General features: G+C 32.5%; 1 protein-coding gene across 2 annotated transcripts; it reads left to right on the forward strand.

Annotated features, from left to right (window-relative positions):
* Positions 1–9,488: 9,488 nt before the first annotated feature.
* On the forward strand, positions 9,489–16,317 carry LOC115963521 (probable serine/threonine-protein kinase At1g54610). 2 transcript variants are annotated; one of them, XM_031082545.1, is made up of 8 exons: positions 9,489–10,233; positions 10,345–10,629; positions 12,251–12,568; positions 13,444–13,671; positions 14,002–14,102; positions 14,189–14,312; positions 15,274–15,634; positions 15,773–16,317. In XM_031082545.1, exons 1-7 carry the CDS (start codon positions 9,862–9,864, stop codon positions 15,598–15,600), a joined length of 1,755 nt encoding a protein of 584 aa, XP_030938405.1. In that variant the 5' UTR covers positions 9,489–9,861; the 3' UTR covers positions 15,601–15,634; positions 15,773–16,317. The 2 variants fall into 2 exon arrangements, with proteins under 2 accessions (XP_030938405.1, XP_030938404.1); XM_031082544.1 differs by having other exon boundaries at positions 15,274–16,317.
* The last annotated feature ends 7,314 nt before the right edge of the window (positions 16,318–23,631 follow it).

The raw sequence follows: 23,631 nt of genomic DNA on the forward strand, positions 1-23,631 counted from the left end.
TGTGAAGGAATTTCGTTTTCAATAGGTGGGAGAAAGAGATACGGTGGAGTAAGGAACATGGTGGGGTTGCTTTTTTTGGGTGAATCTGAACCGTTCGTGCCATTTCAGGAGAGAAAAAAATAAAAAAGTTGAATCATTTTTTGATCATCAACCGCGAATTGGCGCGAGATTATTATTTTTATATTAATATTATACTGATAGCTACGTTGTACGTGACATCCTCGTCCATCCAGCAATGGAGTAATCTTCATGAATTATGCTAGTATCACATCATTGGACCTAATTTTGTGTTACAATTCATTACATGACAAGTTTTGATTAGTAAAGTTGTGTCCCTACATGACCCGTTGACACACTTTTATCAATCACAACTCACCATACGATAAGTTGTGATACAATTTTGTCGTACTAGCACAACTTGATTGTTTTAGTTTATTAACTATACTTTAGTTTACCACTCAGCCAGGTTTCACATTCATCTAATACATTTTAGTTAGGAATTATATATGAGGTGTTTGTTACTGACAATTATAAAAAAAGCGCGGTGGGTTCAATGTCCAATTATGAAACTCTTAGAAAAAAAAAATGATGAATTGAAATATATATAGCTGACTTAGTGGATAAACTAGGAATAAAAGAAAAAAAAAAAAAAAAAAAGGCAATTGGAGCAGAGAATGTCATTGTATTATAAGGTCGCAATTGTCGAGCATCAAATTGACATAATATTAAACCTATTAAAGAAGAATAGCTTTAGTACAACTTAATTTTTTTTTTTTAATTATCTTATGTGGCGGATTACAATTAGTTGTAAGTTATTTTCACATTGATCTACTATTTTTTTTTTTTCCATTACTTAATGTTTGTCAAGTGATAAGTTGTGTTTTTTTATGTGGTTTTAGAATTTTTGTTTAAATATTATAAATTTATAAATAAATTTTTTATTATCACCTTACATTTTTTGCTGAATAATTATCACCTTATTTAAAATTTTGAATATTGTGTATACACACACATATATATATATATATATCCAATTAAAAATACAAGAAAGAAAACATTAACAACTAAATGTGCTATCTTTATTTCAATTGAAATTGAGGGATTTTATGTGAAATAGGAATTTTCCAAACCACCTTTTAGTAGAGCCAGTAGATGGAGAGGGATCTCATCCTCCTTTAATCTTTATAATAAAATAAAATTCCAATTATACTCATTATAAATAAATAAGAAGTTGAGGGATTTTATTTCCATTCGTTTTGTCTTCAAACAACAATCACTTTACTCTATAAATTTCATGACTTTGAAGTTTCTTTAATAGCCAAAACTTCGTTTCTTTTCTTATTTGGAGGCTTTGTATTTTGTCTATAAGTTATTGATTGTGGTAATTTAGATTATGGAACTGTCAAAATCACCAATTGTATTTTCTTTGGATTGTAAACTCCTGTATTAATAATTATTAAAGTTAGTTATAGGATGAATAACTCAATCTATAAAGCAATTCAAAGAAAACAAAACTGTCTTAAAAGTGAAGCATGAAACAACCCCTTTATCATAACTTTGAACATTATTAAAAATTATATGGACTAAATTGACACAATTGATAGTTTATAAATGAAATTAAAAATTTCTTATGAAAGGAAAAAAAAAAAAAAAATTTTAGATTTAAGTGTATGACTTTCTTTCTTCTTTTTTCAGATTTGATCTTTCCATACAAAAGCTTAAGCAATAAGCCCTCATTGCAGACCTTTTTTGTGTATCCATTGAAAGAAGCTTCTTGTTATTGGAGTAGAATAGGGTTAGGATTATGCATCCTTTTGATGCACTGCAGCAAATATTGTTATGAATGTTTGATGTGATGAGATTTTTTGTTTTTCTTAGAACTTGTAGTCACAGTTTTCTAGAGCAAATAACTTCGTTCTACACCAAGTTCCAATTAATTGATGAAATGCACACTAATACGAATGTTTTTGTTGCATGATTATTAGTTTGTTTTGTTTGAGTCAAGTCATTTTATGATCTTTGTTTGACATTTGATTATTCTGGATAGTAGGTTTGGAGTGATTTAGATTGACCTTCAATGGCTGACAAGGATTTTGCAGAATAGAATAGATTTCACCTGCTCTGCATTAATGATTTAAATTTTTATTCCTATTTCTAGATAAAGTAATGTATGCTTAAAAAATAGATTATTATGCTGCCTTAGTGCTCACAGGGTCACAATCACAGTGCACCCGCTTGGACCATTCTACAAGGCTAAAAGTCAATACGTGTGGAAAATACCCAATCTTTGCGCATCATATTGCATGCTTTTGGGTCTTTACAGATCAGACATTTAATAGCTTTGGCCACATTACCTTGCCGACATTAATAGACCATTGTAAAACATGACTCAAACCATTTATTTATTAAACAAAAAATACAAAAGGGTGCATCAAATAAAAGGGTATTGACAACCCTCTTTAAATTTATTATTAAAAAAAAAAAATCCATGATCACATTGAGCACTCAACTACACACACACACACACACACACACACACAAAAAAAAAAACACGATTTAGCAAGGGCATGCGCAACAATGATACAAGAGGTCCAACCCAACTTAACTCTAATCGATGTATGAGTTTAAACGAAGAAGATGCTGAGTGTTTGAGATATTTTAGCAACTTCCCAATCCACACATCAATGCTCTTCTCCTCCTTCACTTTTTTTCTCAACCATCTTGCATATTGAACAACCAAAGGTGAAAAAAAGAAAATGAAAGAAAGAACTGTGATGGACAGCTCCATTTTATTAACTGATGAAAGTCTCAAATTTCTAAGAAATGAATATACAAGAAAATAGATATAGGGATAACTATAGCAGAAGTAATAGTACAAACTATTTCACACTCTAAATAGCATAGTTTGTTGAAAGGAATGCAATTTAAAAGGAAAAATAATAACAATTAAGAACAATGGTACATAGTAACTCTCCTTGAAGGAGGGGGCTGACAGATTACAAAGAAGACCATTGCTAAGACCAAAATCAACACCAACCCTAGCAGCGTTTCATCATTAGAGTGTGAGCAGCAACCCATTTTAACTTTTGGATGTCCTGACACAATCTCTCTCAAATTCTATGTTTAATGACCAAAAGTGAAGGAAGCTATGAAGAACAATGGAGTCCAATAATTCAAGAGCCTTAAGTGGTTATTAAGACTTGGACTCTCCTATCCACAGAGCTGTTAACAACCAATGGGAAGCTGACACTTCAATTCCAACTTTGGTTTTTTTTTTTTTTTAGCTGATTTTGGTCCGTCTAATTGCTTGTGGCTATGATTTGACAGTAAATGTTCATAAGTTATATATGTACTTATTAGAACAATAGATTATGCATATATATTCCTCCTCAGAAAACAAAGAAAAAAAAAAAGACTTTACATGTATTTTGAGGCCCAACCTACTTTTTTATTTTTATTATATACATAGGCCCAACCCACCTGGTCCAGAGGGCCTTAATTTCATGTGCCGAAAGACTTATAGAATCTGTGTAGAGGACCATTAATAAATGACAATTTTGCCGTGCAAACACAACTTGGTCTATAATAGTCCAAAATAGAAGCAACCAACACAGAATTGGGACCATACAATTGAGGTACTTTGGTATTGGACTTGTTTGAAGTTGAACCACTTGTCAAGAGTGATCTAGTGCAAATCAAGAGCAAGTCAGAAGGGCCTAAAATTTGTAGCATTGCAACTTATATGAATCTATTTACTAACATTTATGAAATAAAATCTACCACTCATTCTTTTAGGACATGTTGGTCCTATAGGGCAGGTCATAATAGTGGTGGGCATTTTATTTTGGAAGAGAGAATAAAAATGAATAATTACCCTACCTATTAAGGGAATTGAATCGTGTGACAACATTCCTCTAATATTAGGGGGGCTTGAGCTCTCTTAAAAGCTGGGGCTTGTTTTAGAAACTCCACCTACTGTGAACAGCATTAATCCCTAACTTTATAACAACGAAAAGTTGAGGTACCTCTTGCTTAATTACTAATCGACTTGCAAGTAACTTTAACTTTGCAAATGATTGCATGGGGTCACTGGGGTGAACATAATTTGCTTATGGGTGTAGGGTTGTGGGGGACTCGTAGACCCAATAAAAAAAAAAATTATCTTATGAAGCGACTACGCGAAGATACTTTCTTACAGAGAGCGAAATTTACATATTTGTAGATACAAATACAATTATCTTATGAAGCGCTTTTGTAAAATCACCGTCTCATAATCCGTAGAACCTACACATTTATAGATTTTAGGTACCATCAAATGATGGTAATGGTATTATGAAACTGTTCCATAAGATGCTGCCTTGGAGACAAGGGAAGTAATTGATTAGTATGGGGGTAAGTTGACAAGTTATCTGTATGTCAAGCTTTTGGTACGGGGAAATAGACATGCATTTAAGAGAGAGAGAGAGAGGTCAGAACATTAAAGAAGAGCATGCGACAGACAGGTGAGAGTAGTAATAGCAATGGAATCGTAGTATTAAATTTCAAAGCATTCAAACTATATAAACGTGTTGTGAAGTTTTGACATACTAGAAAAAATTGACTAGTGTTTGTTGAATTGAATCTTCTATTGCTTTTCCCCCAAAAATCAAACCCAAGTCATAATAATGGCTTTCACATTTCTTCAACCGTTAATTCATGCAAAGTCATTCTTATTGCCTTTTAAATCACGCCATCAAAAAATCACGCCATTTAGTAGCTTTACTTTGACATTTGGATTATCTTGTCACCTATTATATTCTTCATGCTCTTTATTGGGTGCCTTTATAACTAGGCTTGACTTTTGCTTAAAACTTCAAATAAGCCACAGGGAAAGTTGGGAAAGCAAATATTTTATAATAGAAACGGTCCTCTAAATCTAATCCCACATTCAAACTATTTTTTAAGGGGAAAAAATGGTGTATCACTTAATAAATTATAGCAATAAAAACTTTAAAAAAAAAAAAAAGTTACCTTCTCTTTTTATAATTGTCCACTAATGACTCCATCCGTGTGAAAGAATATAAGCATCCTTACAATAAAAGAGCCAAGTAAAGGATCAAAGTACCTTTTTTTTGGGGAGAGAGGATCAATGTACTTTTATTTTAAGGTTTTATTTTTAAAAATTATGTTTGGAGTCTTGAAAATTTTTTCTCCATTCAATAAGTAAGAGAGAAAACTTTGAACATAAGTTTCTCCTATGAAAAACTCTAGACAATATCACTAAATCAGAAGGACTTCAATGAGAATTTTTTGATGATTGAATAAAAGATTAGGAGTTCAATCCTTGTTTATATAAAAAACTAATTGGTATCTTGACCTAATAATAAAGAGTTATCAATAGAAGCAGATACAATAAGTTGAAAATCTCTTTAAAAAAAAAACTACAGGATGCAAATGCTATGCATATAGTGCCCAAAGAAAGAAAAAGGTTAAATCACAGATTATATTATCTAAGTTAGACTTTTTTTCATATTTGTCACTAGAGTTTCAATATTTTACAATATAGCCTTTTAGCTTTGGTTTTGTTTTTAGTGTTGTCCTTTTGTCTATCTCCATCCAAACTTTGCTATTAAGTCCACCAAAACTACATCCTTTTGCTAAAACAGATAATTTCTTTTATATAATAAATCATTGACTTATTTATGGCCAAATATGAAAAATGATGTCGCCTAAAACTGGCCTTCAACCGCTAAATACCGCCACCCACCATTACCCACTGAAACTTATCATCCTCGCTGGGCCAAAAGCTAGTGCCACACCATCCTCTTTGGAGGGGTTAAACATATATGGAAGTTGAAGAATTTAATTGAGAAAATTGAAGTTATAGATATGGAAATTAATGAAAACATATAAAACTTAGAGAGTGTGATTTAAAAAAAAAAAATTTAATTATATAAAATCTAAAATAGTTTTTATGTTCTTAGTGATGAGTATATTACGGGAAAAAAAAGTATTGCATGTGTGGTCACCGACCCTATCTACTTAAACCTGAATTCAACATGGCATGGGACACCTTGAATGTTTTAAGGTTATCTCCTATCAGTTAACGCACCATGTCCTAGCACACCTATAAAAGCATCGTGTGATGCAAATCCGAAACTTCCCACCAATATATCAATGCACCACGCCCAGAGGTCGTACCAGTTTGAATATATTGTCAATAGTCATCATGACAATGATTAAATGCTCATATGCTCATAGTCATTATTTTTTTTTTTCCACAAGTCAACAAAGACTCAACAAAGCCAAAATGAAAACCCAAGCATAAGCTGCACTACCTAATGAAAACCTATGGCATTTAGGATGTGACAAACCCATTATTTTAGCTTTTTTTTTAGGGTGTTACGTTAATGCAAGAATCTGAAACTGTGTTCAGCTTAATTTATCTCATATTCCTTCACCCACCCCCATCATAGCATAGCTAGTTAACTCTAGTATTTATTCTTGTCCTTCTCGTTTCACCTTTCACGTTGGTTTACTTTGAATATGACAGAGGAAAAGTTTCACGTAAATATGGCTCAATCAACAATCAAAATTGACGTCTTATTTTTGTTCAAAGATTGTATTTTTATGGTCTAAATAAAACAACTAAAAGCCTTTTTTTATTTTTACTTTCAATATATCATATGAGGCAAATACAATGACCATTGACGGCAAAAAAGGGCGTTGGAAGTTTCAAAGGTGTGCGTTGAAATGCGACAGACTAGTAAACTCTGTGTGATTAGCAAGTCAATCACGGAGATGAAAAAGATGATAGTTGCTCCTTTAATCAATATTAATTTATTGTCTGTGTTGAAAAAACACGAAGCATTGTTGAATGAGGCAAGGGACATAAAGGTGACAAAGAAAAATATATATAATGACAAAATATAGGCTTGATTCATTAGATTGCGTCTTCATTAAAATTTCAATGTTGTATTAAAAAAAAAAAAAACTTTTATAGATATAAAACAGTTCAAATTTCTTAATTCACGTTACCTTAATTTATTAAGAAACTGCAATCAAATATGTTGACGTGACCTCAATTTATCATAAAATAATCTATTTTTTAATTATTATTCTTACCATTTTTTATTATTAAATATGGTAGAATTTTAGTCAATAACATTCATTTTATAATGATTGAAGTTAACAAATACACTAATTAAACCCCAATCTTCTATTCTACTAGAAATAATTTTGCAAATTGATTATTTTTATGTTCTAGTTATATAAAAATTAAAACTTGTTGCTCCCTTGTTTTAATACACCCAATAAATGTGCAAGTCAGATCCTTTTCTGAGTTTTTGCAATAAATGAAAACCATGCCCTTTTATTAGGTTCGGCGGGGGTAGTTGTTAGATTGATATGATCTGCCTGACAGTTTATTTTTTCACCATTTTGTATACCCACTACTTTCCTGGGAAAAAGGACCATACAATGTTCCAATTGCACGTGGAATCCAAGAAACTTCAGTCCTAATTAGTGAAGAGTTAAAACAAGTAATAAAGGTCACTTGGTTTTGCTTTTTATAATTAGCATTTAATTCCAATAAGTCTAGTAGTGATACAAAATTATTATGGGTGTTCTTATGGCATTTTTAATGAACTATTTTAAGAAAATTTCAATACCACACTTTTAAAAGAAATAGAATAAAGTTAAACAGTTAAAAATTAATTTTTTTTGTTATGATTCTAAAGTTAACAAATGCTATAAGAGAATTGGTTTAAGAAACATTTTTAAAAACTTTTTATAGGAAAATAAAAAAAAAAACTGATTTTTTGACAAGTTTTTATATTTCTCATAAAAATTTTCATAAAAATGGTAGTTTAAGGACGCTAGATAATAGGATCTTGATAATATAATATGTTGCGATTGATTTGATTTCAAATTTATAATTATAGCAACATTTTTCTAATATGAAAATATAGCAATAATAAGTATGCATTCTCATAAATGGGATTGATTTTACATGTTTTTTTATTTGATATGGTTTGAATATTGACTCAATTGTGATCCTCTTTTGTCCTATCTAACCAATCTTCCTCTCTAAATAACAAATTAAAATAGGTGAGTTTCTACTTTAAAAACTCAATTCAATTGCATGGGAGGTTAGGAATCCTAGAACCAACAATTGGTTCTGAGAAAAAGAAAAAAAATAAAGACAAAAGGTATTCCTGAAAATTTTACCAATTAAATACTGTGCAGGAAAGTCATTGTACGGTACAACCAAATTGAAAATATCACAGAGATTGGACTGGATGAGTCAAATGCTATGTGTAAAAGCTTTACAAAAAAATTGACCCCGGCGGCATCAAAAAAAAGTTAAAAACCTTTCTTTCTTTCTTTCTTCATCCACTTTTGACTTTTTATTAGTTTCTACTTTCTAGGTCCATACCTTTTCTCAAAAATAAAAAAAATAAAAAAGTCCTACACAAAAAATTCATGACGTCATGTGTCATGTGGGTTTAGATTTAACCACATTTATTTTTGGGTGAAAAAGAACCAATGTAATTTTAGCAAGGTTTGGTTAAGCCATTTATTTTTGGAAAATTTTTTTCAAAAATTGAAAAAGTTGTTAATATTTTTTCAATTCTCAAGAATTTTTTTTTTCAAAAATGAAAATTATTATGTGTCTTTAGAGCACACATTAGTAAAATTCTTTTAGTAAATTTTAAATAGTTATTTGACTTTTAACCTATTGCTATTGATCTATAATTTGAAAAAATTGGAAAATTGCTTCTTTTGCTCTCTTTTGTCAGTTAGTTATGGATGGAAAATAATCATATGCACCCATTATTTCTTATTTCTTATTTCTCTCTTAATAAACTAATTCTCACTGCCTCAATTTTAACTCACTTCCTCTCTTTCTATCTCAAAGAGCCACAACTAATGTAATGTTGCATTATTGGGGATTGTGGGAAAAACAATAATAGTTAGTTTTGTTAGAGATATATATTTTAATAAATACAGTGAATTTAAATTAATTGCATTTGTTGTATGATAATTGTTCTTTACAATCAAGCGATATCAAACTTAAATCCATTATTTGACAACAAAAACCAACTAAAGTGATTTTACTAGAAGTTTGAATCGTGATGTAGTTTGTGATATCTCACATAATTTGTTTAGGGACAATAACTCATGATACACTTTGCACCAACCATTAATTCATGTTAAACTTTAATTTTTCATTTAAGATAATGGCAAAGTGCTAACATATATTCTGAGAATTCAGAGTGTAAAATGTAATTTGAAGTATATTTTTGAATAGTAAAATATAATTACTCTAAAATTTAAACTATTTTTTTTTTTTTTGTAAAAATTTGAAAAGAAAAAAAAGAAATAAATATAGAATAAAAAGTGGTAGATTGAGATTCGGTCACATGCAAAAGACAGGGCTTGAACTCTTCTCTCTCTCTCTCTCTCCCTCCCGCGGGTAAATACATACACTAACCACTACTGCACTGCCCACCATTTCTCTGACAAACCGCCACGTCACTAAAAATGGTGGCAATTTCCCGTAATTAAAACCAAAAACCACGTCCCATTTCTCCTGCTTCTTATATTGAAAACTCTCTTCAGTGTTATCACTCTTCAAACTCACTCTCTCTCTCTCTCAAACTCAGCTACCTTACTCTCCTTCTCTGCTTTCTCTCTCTCTCTAAGAAACCGCCATCTCTGGCCGCGGTTTCTAAGCACGACGTCGTTTTGGTGTCAACCATAAAGAGCAATCACAACTCGCGGTTTGTTTGTTTGTTTGTTTTTTTTTTCCGGTAACCGGAAAACGCAACTCATTCTCTGTGAAAGTCTCCGATGCGCCGCCGAATTCGGTGACCTATTATGGGTTGCGTTTTCAGCTCACCGTCGACGAGCGAGTCGCGCCGCAAGAAGCCGTCGTCCTCCTCCGATAACAGCGGCCGCCGGAGACGGCGCCGGAGCGCCGAGGAGCGTGCCGCGACCGACGTCGGGGTTAGGAATGGGGCGGCCGAGAAAGAGAGGCGGAATGTTAACATCAGGTTGAGTCACTCCGCCGGAGCTGACTTTCCGGCGAGTTCTACTCCGGCGGCGGGGATTGATCGCCGGAAGCCGAGAGTCGAGCCTTGCATGCTTAGGAACCAGCAGGGATGGCCGGCGTGGCTCGTGGAGGTCGCCGGCGACGTCATCAAAGACTGGACTCCTCGCCGGGCCAACACATTTGAGAAGCTCTCTAAGGTTCTTAAATCTGCGTTTTTTTCTCTTCAAAACCGAGCTTTCAATTCACGGTTTCAAAAAAAAAAAGATCATATTTTTATTGTTGGGTTTTGTTTGGTTTTTTTTGTTCAGATTGGGCAAGGGACTTATAGCAATGTATATAAAGCTAAAGATCTAATAAGTGGGAAAATAGTGGCTTTGAAAAAAGTTAGATTCGATAATTTAGAGCCAGAGAGTGTTAAATTCATGGCCAGAGAGATTCTAGTTCTGCGAAAACTTGACCACCCCAATGTGGTAAAGCTTGAAGGCTTGGTCACTTCAAGAATGTCTTGTAGTCTTTACTTGGTTTTTGAATACATGGAGCATGATCTCGCCGGCCTAGTCGCGTGCCAAGGCCTCAAATTCACTGAATCCCAGGTGTGTTTTTTAGTGTTTTTTTACACTCTTAGTTATGAATTTTATTAATATGGAACTAATTGGATCTTGGGTGTGTATGCATTTCAGGTTTGGTTTTTTTTATGTTTTTGGGTGTATTGTAGATTTTTCTATTTCCATGATTGGTTAGTTTGAGGGGTTTATGGGAGTTATGTGGCTGTGTTTGTCTTTTCAGTTTTGATTGATTGTCGTGAGCTTTTGATGTTACTGATAGAGCTTTTCATGGGGCTGTTTATGGGTCCCTTTGTCTCGTAGGTGATACATCCAAATTTTTGGTGTTTCATATGATTTTATAATGCTTGAAATTTACATATCGTGTGATGGCTCGTTTGTATTATTTCGGGCGTGAAAAATCTTCGAAATTTCCTTATTCGTATAGCTTTAAATTTTATATTGAGAATTTTGTTTTCTTTTATTGAAGAAAATAAAAATGTACTCTTCAGGTTGGCTCAATTGGCTGGGAATCATGTCTCATGAAGTAGAGGTCGTTAGTCCAAACTTAGTTATTTAAAAGAAAAAGTAATTGTTGCGTGAAGAAAAGAAATTAACCATTAGTTTTTCATTATTTGTGCCCTTAGAACCCTCTCTCAATTAGCATAATCAACTATTTAGCTTAATCAAATCGGGCTTATATGTGATTTTAATTGCAATACTTGTCCTGTTTTTTATTTCCTCAGAGAGTAGAGTTTGTGGCTGATAACTAGTAGTAATTGGATGATGCAAAATTAAGAAATTGCTCACAAAGTTTCTGCATGACCATTGGTGTGTTCTTATGTCTTGGTTTATAATTTGCCACTCCCTGCATATCACTATCAGTTTGAATCCTCCTAGTTAAAATTATTGATTGAATTATTGAACTCTTTAGTGCTGCTTTAGTTGCTGAAACCCATTGTTTCTTGCTCAAATTTAACTCAATATTCTAACAAATATAAAACAATAGGCACTTGCCAAGGAACAGAACCTCAATTATTAATGTGAAGACTTGGCAGCGAGTGGAAGCTAATTCGAAAATGGTTTTACAGATTTTTTTTGTTTGTTTTGTTTTTTGGTTTTTAAAAGGTAACACAAGACAAGCACCTATACTGGGTTAAAAATATCTTATGAAAAATGATTTAAAAAATTAATGTTGATGCTTTATACAAAATTGTCTCACCTCAGTTTTTATTGGGGTAAAAAGAACTGCCAAATTTATAAAAATGAAGAAAATGACCGCATTTTGGGAAAGGGTCATGTTTATTGTCAAACAGGAGATAGTCGTGTTAACTCCGATGCTTCTGAGGGCTGATTAATTTTTTCAAGAAAATTTCATTTTTGATGTGAGAAGTTAACAGTGATGCTGTGCTATTTATGTGTACTTACTAGTAAGACTGACTAGTGAATATTATATATTAGATAGGTCATCATGAAAGGAACTTAAGATAAATGGATTATGAGCTTAAAATTGCACCTCACAAAAGGTAATATTGCATATTCCATAGTAGGCTCTTTACCGTTTGCCTCCCTCTTCTTCTCATGATCGTCTGGCTCTTCATTCTACATAGCAGAAATATCACAGTAAGAGGCTGAAGTTTTTCCCCTGCTTGCAATTTATTTCCTATGATAGGTCAAGTGCTACATGAAGCAATTACTGTCTGGACTTGAGCATTGCCACAGCCGTGGTGTCTTACACCGTGATATCAAGGGTTCCAATCTTCTCATTGACAATGAAGGAGTTTTGAAAATAGCTGATTTTGGACTGGCGACTTTCTATGATCCAGGGAAGAAGCAACCTATGACTAGTCGAGTTGTCACACTCTGGTACCGGCCCCCTGAACTTCTTCTTGGGGCTGTGATCTATGGTGTTGGTGTGGACCTCTGGAGTGCTGGCTGCATCTTGGCAGAGTTACTTTCTGGGAAGCCAATCATGCCAGGGCGAACAGAGGTATTGGTTTTATATTATTTTTTAGGTTTCTCTACTCTAAGTATACCAGTTTCAAATGCATTTTCTGTTCTATCCATTCTTCTGGAACAATAATGTAATGCTAATAGATTATTTGCCAACAATTCAGGGTTTGTGTCCATGGTTCTCATTTTCATCCAAATGGGCTTAAAATCATTTGACCCTGTTCATCTCAAGATTTGTGTGTTGAATTTTAATAATTAGGATACTGTTTAAAAGGAATGTACATATCGATTAAGTCACTCGGGTTAATTATTAGTAGATGTTAAAAAACACAATGCTCAAATATGGATACTTCAATATGCAAAAATGCACATAAATACGATGTATCTTTTCCCCAACTGAAAAAAAAAAAAAAAAAAAAAAAAAAAAAGCAGCAAAGATAAGTGAAGCAGAGAGTGACCCACCCTTATATGGTAGACATTGGGTGGAAGCTCAAATCTTTTTTTTTTTTTTTTTTTTTATAAGTAAAATATGTGAAAGCAGAGAAAGTTCAGATTTTGTTTGGTGGCATTTTATTTACTCTTGGTTTTGCTCAATTTTGGCATTCTTAATTGTTCATTTGTATTTCAGGTGAAGGTTTCTAGCCATCTTAGTGACCAGCTGTGGGAACTTATTTTAATCATAAAACCCACATGTAGGAGTATGTATTGTATGCATGTGCATAAAATACAATTTCTTAAATCTTGTGATAGTAGATTCTTGTATTAATTTTGGGCTATGGTCACTTTTGTTGACTTGACAGCGTACTTCTATTTGTTTATAATCTTTGTTGATGATATTGTTGTTTTTAGCTCTAAGCTTCTAACATTCATGGTCAGATTGACATTTGACTCTTGGATTCTTTTTCTGCTTAGGTTGAACAGCTGCATAAAATATTTAAATTATGTGGTTCCCCATCAGAGGAATATTGGAAGAAATATAAATTGCCAAATGCAACACTTTTTAAGCCACAGCAGCCTTACAAACGTTGCTTAGCAGAAACCTTCAAGGATTTCCCACCTTCTTCTCTACCTTTAGTTGAATCTCTTCTCTCGATAGATCCCGATGGGCGACACTCTGCCACCGATGCTCTAAACAGTGAAGTGAGTATTTATTTCTCTGTTTTTGCTTAGCATACATATATTTTTTTGTATCAAGTGAAAATTTTTCATATAACTTACTAGTGTACCCTGAGGCTTTCATGAGATGTGCTCTCTTCTGAAAATGGTCCTGCCACCCTACCCATCTCTTTATCTTTTTATTTTTAAATCATATAAGAACAAAGATGGTCCTCTGGTATTTAACAAATAACAACTGAACTCTTCCAAGTTCTGATTTGGAAGACAAATTCAATGCACGTCAGATAATTTTTATTGGGAACACATTGACTTCATATAGTGGACTGTAATCATACATTTGGTTTCTGGATACAGTTCTTTGCCTCTGAACCTTTTGCTTGTGAGCCATCAAGTTTACCAAAGTATCCACCAAGCAAAGAAATGGACGTCAAATTAAGAGATGAAGAAGCGAGAAGGTTAATTATCATTTTTCTTCATGTCTGATAGATCCTGGACTGGTCTTAGGTAAATGCTGACAGATAATGTCTCATTTCCTCTGCAGGCAAAGAGGTCTAAGTGGAAAATCTAATGCTGTTGATGGTGGTAGAAGAGTTAGAGCTCGTGACCGTGTTGGTCGGGCAGTTCCGGCTCCAGAAGCCAATGCAGAGATTCAAGCAAACTTAGATGTATGTGAGATGAGTTTTCTGCTTTTACTTGTCCTTTATTATTATTATTATTATTATTATTTGGGGGGGGGGGGGGATGATAGAAAATCCTTGAGTCAACCTTGAATCCCACCTAACCTTTCACCTCAGGCAGTTGCTGCGGTGTTAAACCCCTCTGAACCAAAAATTGCCAATATGCCTACTTTGTATAATTGTATTTACCAGACCAAGCTGTGAATTGCTAACTTCCCCTTGTTTTAATTTTCTTTTGGATAGCTAATAAAATTCATTAAAATAGCACCAAAGAGGTGCAATCCTATTATAGAGGATGTATACAAATTATTTATTTAGTTTTTGATAATCCTAGAGAATGTATACAAGAGAAGAAGTAAATTCCACTATTTTACTTTTCGGTTGTTAAGTTTATCTCTCTTTGTTCCTTTTTGCTTTTCTCTCCTATTCTTTTTTTTTATACATTCTGTGTACTAGGATAGTGCTTTCTTTTATACTTTTTAAAAATGAATATCTTTTAAAAAGTTTCATCAAGATTATGCTAGCTGAGTTTGTCAAATACTATTGTTATATATATTCAACTCATGCGATCAATAAAGATTCTCTCTCTCTCTCTCTCTCTCTCTCTGGGCATCTACTCCCATTGATTGGAATAATAATGCTTGTGATGATCTTTCTGGGCTGTCACATGTCACATAGCTTTTATTGTTTTTGAAAGAACATGGACTGTCTGATGGTCACTATCATCTAATAAAGTCATCTTTAACCTATAGATCTCTTTAGTGAAAAGTTGTCGGAATTTTCAATTATCCCCTAGCATCATTAGTAGCCTTTACTTTTATCTGTGGCTGCTTCGTGTGGTGGCAATCAGAACTTTTGGTAATTTTGGCCCCTTCAAGATGCATTTTTTTACTGTCCACCTGGTTTGTGAGTTTAACTTTTGACATTGGTGATCATTTGTTTACTGCAGAGGTGGAGAATTGTGACCCAGGCAAATGCCAAGAGCAAGAGTGAAAAATTCCCGCCTCCCCATCAAGATGGAGCAGTTGGATACCCACTAGATACATCACATAAAGGCCCAGTATCATTTGGGGCACCTGATACTTCTTTTGGCTCATCAATATTCAATTCGAAGACATCAGGACCGGTCAAAAGTACTGGGGTTACGGGAGGGCCTTCTAGAAGGAAGAGAACGAATAAAGAAGACCCTCACATAGCTTCATCTCGGAAGTTTATCCGTGGTTTCAAGCCATCCTCAATAGGGCTTTCAATGGATCTACTATTCAGGGCTAAATAATCCATTCTAAGGTTTTTGGAAGCTGAAAGTAGAGGTAAAGTATCATAGGATAATATCAATTTTTGCAATTAGGTTTTCTGTCAAGCTTAGCTTGGTTTTGCAATATGCTTCCCCTCATTGTTTCCATTTTTTGCACTTCAATCATTATAAGCGTTTGGTGTATAATCCGCAGAACAGCAACCTGAAAACTTGTATATTCAGAGGAAAAGAAAAGAAGAAGAAGTGGAATCCCACTTCTGTTGTACAGTTTTTGGAAGCAAGTTCTAGCTCTACAATCATTGAAAGTGGTATTCCTCAGAAATATATATAATCTTGGAAAATCATAGCATTACCGAATTGTCTTTGTATTAAGGTCTTAAATCCTGGACTCTTTTAACTCCAAGGCAATACAAACCGGGAAAACACTACAAAACAAAAGGGCAAATAGGCATTTACAAGGAGTTCATGTTATAGGACACTACTTTTGGAATGGTCAGCTGGCTGGTGTAAAAGTAGAGGGGTGAAAAGAAAAAGTTGGGATGAAGTACATGAATTATAGTTATTATATAGCGCACTTTCCATCCTGGATATGATTAAAGCATATCTGGATATGCCAAATTGCTAACTGATGAAGATAAATACAGCTCCCTCGGATGCCTATCGTTTACTACTTGACTCTATGATTCTTCGGCTCAAGGACGGTAATAATTAAGACTGTGTTTGGTAATGGTGTGTAAACAACGAAACTTATTGTTTAAACATAAAACGTATTTTTACACATATTTTCATCCACACGTATTTTCACAAGACTTAAACAAAGTTACTAAAAATTTCTTACCAAATGGGTCCTAACTTATGCTTTTGATTATTGATATATGTATCTCCCTATGATACTTTTGGGATTCACAATGTTCAGAGAAATAATACATATATAAAATGCATGGGATATCTTCTCTAAGGATGTATATAGGGATGGACCTAGGATTTTAACCTAGTGGAGGACGTAGTATAAAGAAAAAAAAAAAAAAAAACCCCAAATAAACATCTATATATTATTTAAAAAAATTATAAACTCACAAAATTGTTGTTTTTAAATACATTAAGATAGATACCATCATTTACAAGTAAAGAAAAAAATAAAAACAATATAATTTTTTTTAATACTAAGCTGGTTAGGATTTTATTTTTTTGGAAATTAGAGTATTCATAGTGGTAGTGATAAAAATTTTAGTTTTTAGTATTTCAAAAAGTTACTTTATATATTTTACTATCTCACTTTACAGTACACCCAATATTAAATGTCATATTTTTTTTATTACTTCATTTAAAATAATATAAACAACTTATTAAAATAATAAGGAAGAGAGAATTTGAGTTTTTTAATTGAAGAAAGAAATATAATTTTAATAAAATATTGTATTTTATTTTTAATAACTTGCTACAGTTAACTAATATTCATACCAGTTTACTATAGTTGTAAAAAATTTAACTTTAACTTCTCTAATAACACCTGAATTTTTTGTTTTTGGTGGTAAAATAGTTTTTTTTTTTTTTTTGGGGGGGGGTCTAAAATACAATCACCATTGTAAATATTTTTATTATTTTTGTTAAGTTTTTGGGTTTGATGGTTGTTATTTGAAGTAGGCTAACTAGATTGATTAGGAAAAAAGGGGTAACTATAAAAATGAAATATAAAATAAAAAAAAAAAATTTTGGACTTAGGGGGCCAGGCCCCCTTGGGCCCCACCTGGATCCATTCGTGAGGGTATATATTACGTTCTGTGTGAATAGGATGAGACAGGATGAGATATATACCCAATATACAAGATAATCTCTCTTTCTCTAGACTGGCATTCCAAATTCTATCTTCCTAACAAGTTTATGAGGATACATGGAGAAACATACTTTCAAACTCAATGCAGGTTACTTGCATATCAAGAAAGTTTTCATTTTGTTTTGAGAAACAAACCTCCAAATTTGACATAGGTCACTTGCATATCAAGAAAGTGATCTGTTTTTTTGGTAGGGAGATATGAATTAAGAAAATTAAACTCTTGGTGTGCAATGCAAAGAGCATTGTTTTTATCCATCGATTTGTTTATTTATTAAAAGTTGGTTAAAGTAAAGACATATTTAGAAAAAGTAAAGATTTAAAAACTGGTAAAGAAAAAACTATTCGAAAACATACAAGTACATGTTAGTGGTATGTTTCCTATAGTGTGATTTTAAATTATGAAAAATTCTGGTGCCACACATTAGTGTACAACTTTGCCCACAATTCGCCCATGTGGTGAGTTGTGGTTGGTGGGTCTATGTGGGGACATCCCTCAATCAACCACAACTCACCACATGGACGAGTTGTGGGCAAAGTTATAAACTAGTGTGTCGCACCAGAACTTCTCTAAGATTATTTTTTCAACTAGGTAAAAGGACAGGTGAAGAAAATGAGTTATGGGTTTGAAAATGCAAAGAAACAAGCACCTTGGATACTAATTGACAAGACCATCTCGGGGGCCTCGGTGTTAGCGAGGGTGACCTACCACATCCCACAATTGAAACTGGCACTGCAGCAGCAGAGGACAGTGGAGACCACCGTAAACCAAACCAAACCGCTGTGATTGCTATTAAATTTTTCAAGACTTTCTTATGCTATCAAACTCTATTTATTATACACAACCACCATATCTCTTTGTCCTACTCATACTCCGACTTGAAAATTGAAACAGAGTCAGTGCACCATGCTGGTGTGGTGTGCCATATCATATATAGAGTTGTATGGGAGAGATCTATATCATATCAATTTATCCCATGATTTATAATATTATACTAAATCCTAAGTTCTAAAGTTACCAAACTATTCCATTCTTTGCTTATGAGACACCTTGGAAATCTTATAGAACGATAGTTAGATTATTGATTTTTTAATTAACGGAGGCATATATATGTATCCATGGCTTAGTTTTTTAGATGGAGTCTTCTTAAATCTCATGAAACGATAGTTAAATTATCAATTTCTTGATTACTTGTAGCATATGTATCCATGGCTTAGTTTTTTTTGATGGAGTCAGCTAGTAGTGTAGAACAAAACAAAGTAGTTTTACTTTTCTGAAATGCACAAATACATTATAGGGTTAGTTAATTTACAACCTTTATATTGGTATGCATTTCGCCATGGCTCCAAGGGTAGGAAATAAGGTCTTCTTTTCTTCTGGCCTTCAAAAGCCTTGCCTCCTCTAATCCTAAAGCACGTATGCATGCTCATTATTGCAACACAAGTTAACTCTACCTATATGCCACCAGGGGCAGAACTAGGAATTTTTGTTTGGAGGGGCTGAGACCGAACTATCGTATTAGTTTCTAATTCAAGAAAAACTCAAAGTGCCACATTCGTACATACATATACACATACATACATATGTATGCATGTATATATCTTAGTACATTAGTTTTTATATTTTTAAGTCATAAATTTTTTAATTCCAAAGTGATATATATATTTATTGTATACAAAATTTATATGTCTACAAGATTATCTTATTTGAAAACTTTACATCTTTCTAAACTTTACATAATATACACAAATTTTCTAATTTGTTATAAACATGTATTACAAATATTCAAGATTGGTTTTTTCCAAATGTCAATTACAAAGACAATTTGAGTAGAAGCCAATATGGAATTCAAAATAGTGAATAAAACCTATCAATTGGGTAAAATAAATTAAAGGAAAGAAAATAAAATCATAAACCATAAGATAAATAAATAGAAATGAGAAATGAGAGGAAGAGTTTTATACCTCTCAAAAAAATCTATGGTGACTAGCCTGTTAATTTTGCTAGAGAACACTATGTTACCTATACCATTTTTATTTTTGGCCTTTTTTTAAAGGGTATTGAAGAGAGCTTAAGCTAATGATGAGAGATTTTTTGGGAGGCTAGTAAGGAAAATGAAGTTGAAAAAAGTGGTAGTGAAGGTGATGAAGTTTATAAAGGAACCTATTACTAAAAAATAAAACTAACCACTGACTAACGTGTTGGGACTCAGGAGGGGCATGGAGAAAGTTTTACAAAATTTAGTCTAATTAGGAGGGCGACAAGGACAAGTCATAGGTGGGCGGCCCAATATTTTTGGTTTGGGGGGCCTAAGTCTTACAAAACTAAATTTTATCTCAAATTTTACCTATTAAAAATCATATTTTAGTAATTTTGGGGGCCTTGGCCCCACTACGTTGCACTTAGTTCCGCCCATGCCACAAGATTAGCCCCCTTCAAATTGAATTGAAAAAAGTCAATATGTATGTAGAAATATCATGAGTATTTGGTAGGAGTATTTAAATAACTGTTTTTGTTATTTAATCAATAAAACACGTATTTTTATAACACATATTTATTTATATGTATTTTCATAATATTTAAACAAAGTTATTAGGATAATATTATCAAATGGGCCATTGCATTGGATTTTAAAAGAAAGTTTGTCAACTCAAACCATTAATGAACAATTTCAAATTGACTTAGCAAAGGGAAAATGACCATAAGATTTGTGGGTTTGAAACGGAACTGTAGCTGACGAATTACATACATGGATATGGCTGCGTGTGTATATATGTATATTGTGAAATTCAAGCATCTCTTCCACGAGGCAAGATGAGGTATGAGGTGGTCAAAAGAAACATTCTCTTTTGTTTTCTCGTACTCACCACCCTATTTCTTGCATGGAGCTTGTTTTTCACCGGTAAGATCGAGCAGAAGCTTTTCTTTTTTCTGTAAATTTTTATATTGTTTGGCATGTATTTAAAGCTATAGCTTGAAGTTTTGTGTTTTTAGTTTATTTGTGTGTACGTGTGTGAAGGATAAAGAGAGAGATATGGAGAGCCTTTTCATTCAATAGCTTTGTATACACCTCCATATTAGATGCAAATCAATACCTAACATGTGTACAGAAAATACTAGCAGCAAAACATTTTTTTTACCACACCTCTCCAATATTCAATAGGAATTAAGCCTTTTAACCTTTTAAATAGGACGAAGAATGGAGATAGAGTTCTAATTTAGATTACTTGTTCTAATACTATAATAAATTATTATTTGTTTTAAAATTTTAAATTATTATAAAATCATGAATTTAATCATATAGCTGTTATTTTTAACAAGTTTAATTTCCATAAGATGATACGGTGATGAACGTTTGTGATGCATGATTTCTAAATTTTAACTGAACTATGAGGCAGACTAGCCTTAGAACCAAAAATGGTAATGGAATATTACAAAGTACAATACAAGGCTACTACAAATGGATGTCCTTTTTACTTCCAAATTGACCGTGATGAAATTGCAATTGACAACAGTTTCAGCTTATTTTATTTTATTTTATCAGCTTGTTTGTTTTCTGAATATGTTGTGGTGATTTGTTTTCTTTGATGCAAGAACCAGGTGAGAAGATGGAGAAGTTAATTTACGCAAGAGAAGGGGAAAAGTTGTATGCATCTATCAGTACTATAAAACAAAACAAAGGTCGAGCTTTTGACTTGGCAAAGCTAATGGCATCAGTAGTTCCTGAACCACCACCACCGGCTCCTGCAGGGAACATAGGGTCGCAACCCTAATAGACTACGTTTTTTTTAAAAATAAATTTTTTATGAATCAATTCATTATGGAAATTCCTTGTATTTTATGTCTATGTCATCTCATAATGTGATGTAAATGTCATCAATAGGCAAATTACGACCCCAAAATAATACAATTTACTGTAAATGTCATTTTAGAATTAACCATTTAATAAAATAGGGAGTTCCACTTAATTAAAAGAAATCTTCTAAATCAAAACCAATGAAAAAAAAAATTATAAAAATAACCGTTAATTTTTTTTGGTACTGCCAAATAAAATCACATCCAAGAGAGAATTGTAAAATTTGTTGTCAGTTTGTCAACATGTTTAACCATTAAAATTTTCAATTCTTCCATATCTATATCTATATATATACTATATAATAGCCAAAATGTTTAACTTTTAGCTTGTATTTAGACTCCATTAGGAATTGTTTTTCTTAGAGTGGCGTGTAGTTAAGTTTTTGACTTGCTTCCAAAGCATGTTTGTATGCAATGCAAATTTCTTCACATTAAAGGATGTGTAGCAGACTTACTTTCCTAAAACTCCTATACGATTAAAAGAATTAGGCTAAGCTTGACTCATATATCTATATAAGAAGCAAGAACCCAAGGACGGAGTTAGGATTTTGAGTGAGGGGGGCGAGATACACTCAAAAGCAAATGCTTAAAAAATTTGTTATATATAGCCTAAACCTTCATATTGTAGCTCTAGATTAACCCAATGACAACCATTTTTTTTAATTTTTATCCAAACTACTTATAAAAAAATATATGTGTATGCGTGTGTTTCTATCCCAAGCTTCTTTGGGGAACTTCGTCTAACACTTAAGCTGCAATTATCCTATACTAATACTTTAAGATAAATTTCATAAATCATTTAGAACCCAGATAGAAACTCACAAAAAGAATCAAAACTTAATGAAAATTTGAATAAAGAAAGTGTATTTTTTGTGAAAGCATGGAAATATTGAACAAAAATAGAGCATGAAAATTCAAAACCAAGTAGAGGAAGATCATTCAATTTTCATATGAAAAATATGCGTAGAGCCCATGCTATCAAACCAGAAATTCAACCACAATAACAACTATGTGCACCATTTTTTATGATGACAAATACATCAAAACTCAAATTGACATTAAGTTGCCAAACATTGAATGTCCTATATTTATTTATGATGCATGACTTGTATGTTTAAATAAGAATTAATTAATAAAACTTAATATCATATATATTCTATTTATGTATTTACTACCTCACTTTGAAGGCTTCATAACATCATTTTTTTATATATTTGATTTGTAAACTAAATTTTACCACTACAAACTTGTTTCCCTTATATTTATGTTGTGTACTTTGGCCCAATTTGGTCCATTCAGTTCTAATTGGTCTCATTCGATCCATTTGGTCATATTTGGTCCATTCTGTCTACTTTGGTCCTATTCAGTCTCATTCTATCCACTTTGGTCTTATTCGGTCTACATTGGTCCTATTCGGTCCATTTTTCTGCTCTTCGGTCCATTTTGTCCACTTTAGTCTTATTTGGTCTAATTTAGTCCCATTCAGTCCATTTTATCCACTTTGGTCTTTTTCGGTTCATTCGTTCTTATTCCGTCCACTTTTCATTTAGTCCTAATCGATCCTCTTCGGTTAGTTTTGGTTCATTCAGTTATATTCAATCCAAATCAGTCGACTTTGGTCCTTTTAGTCCATCTTTGATGTATTCAGTCCATTTTTGTGCACTCACTTAATAGGAAAAGATAGGTTAAATTGAGAGCACCTATTCTAAATCCAAATTTATTAAAAAAAAAATACTCGAGATATTATCATGTTTGATTCATTATTTGTGTAACACATTATGAGAATGAATATTATATTATAATATAAAGAGAATTACATTACCATAGTTTATAGTAACTGGCTTGTAACCCCATGCATATACATGGATACACTTAAAGATATACAATAAGATGCATAATATAATTCCTATATATATAATTTAAATACTATTGATAGTCATTTTTATATTTTGTTAACTTTTTAAAAAATTTTGTAAGGATATTATTAGGAATAAAATGTAAATTGTCTATTTTTTTTAAAATTATTGTGAAGCACTTATTTATTTATTTTTTATGATTGATTTATTCTAGACTCTTTGGTTTTTGTACTTAATAACTCATTTGGATGAATATTTATGATGTGGTCCCACATTTGATTCTAAAATTAAAACTCTTTAAGAATAAATAATTTAGAACACATGGCACAAAATTGAAATTCTAATTTAAATTTCTCTCAGCTTCATTTATTATATATATATATATATATATATATAGACTAGACGATGTCCCGTGTGATGCATGTATACTGTTTTCTATTATTGGTATCGAGGTTATTGATGTCTATTGAGTCATAATTTTGTTTTTAGACAAAACTATGGATTCATAA

Source organism: Quercus lobata, chromosome 10 (genome assembly GCF_001633185.2).
Source record: "Quercus lobata isolate SW786 chromosome 10, ValleyOak3.0 Primary Assembly, whole genome shotgun sequence".
NCBI classification, from domain to species: Eukaryota; Viridiplantae; Streptophyta; class Magnoliopsida; order Fagales; family Fagaceae; genus Quercus; species Quercus lobata.

Bases quoted from the DNA above. Each gene is read 5' to 3' on its own strand.
- LOC115963521 (XM_031082544.1), top strand. From the start codon at position 9,862: ATGGGTTGCGTTTTCAGCTCACCGTCGACGAGCGAGTCGCGCCGCAAG. The intron at 10,234-10,344 runs GTTCTTAAATCT...TTTTTTGTTCAG, and splicing joins CATTTGAGAAGCTCTCTAAG to ATTGGGCAAGGGACTTATAG. The intron at 14,103-14,188 runs GTTAATTATCAT...TTTCCTCTGCAG, and splicing joins AGAGATGAAGAAGCGAGAAG to GCAAAGAGGTCTAAGTGGAA.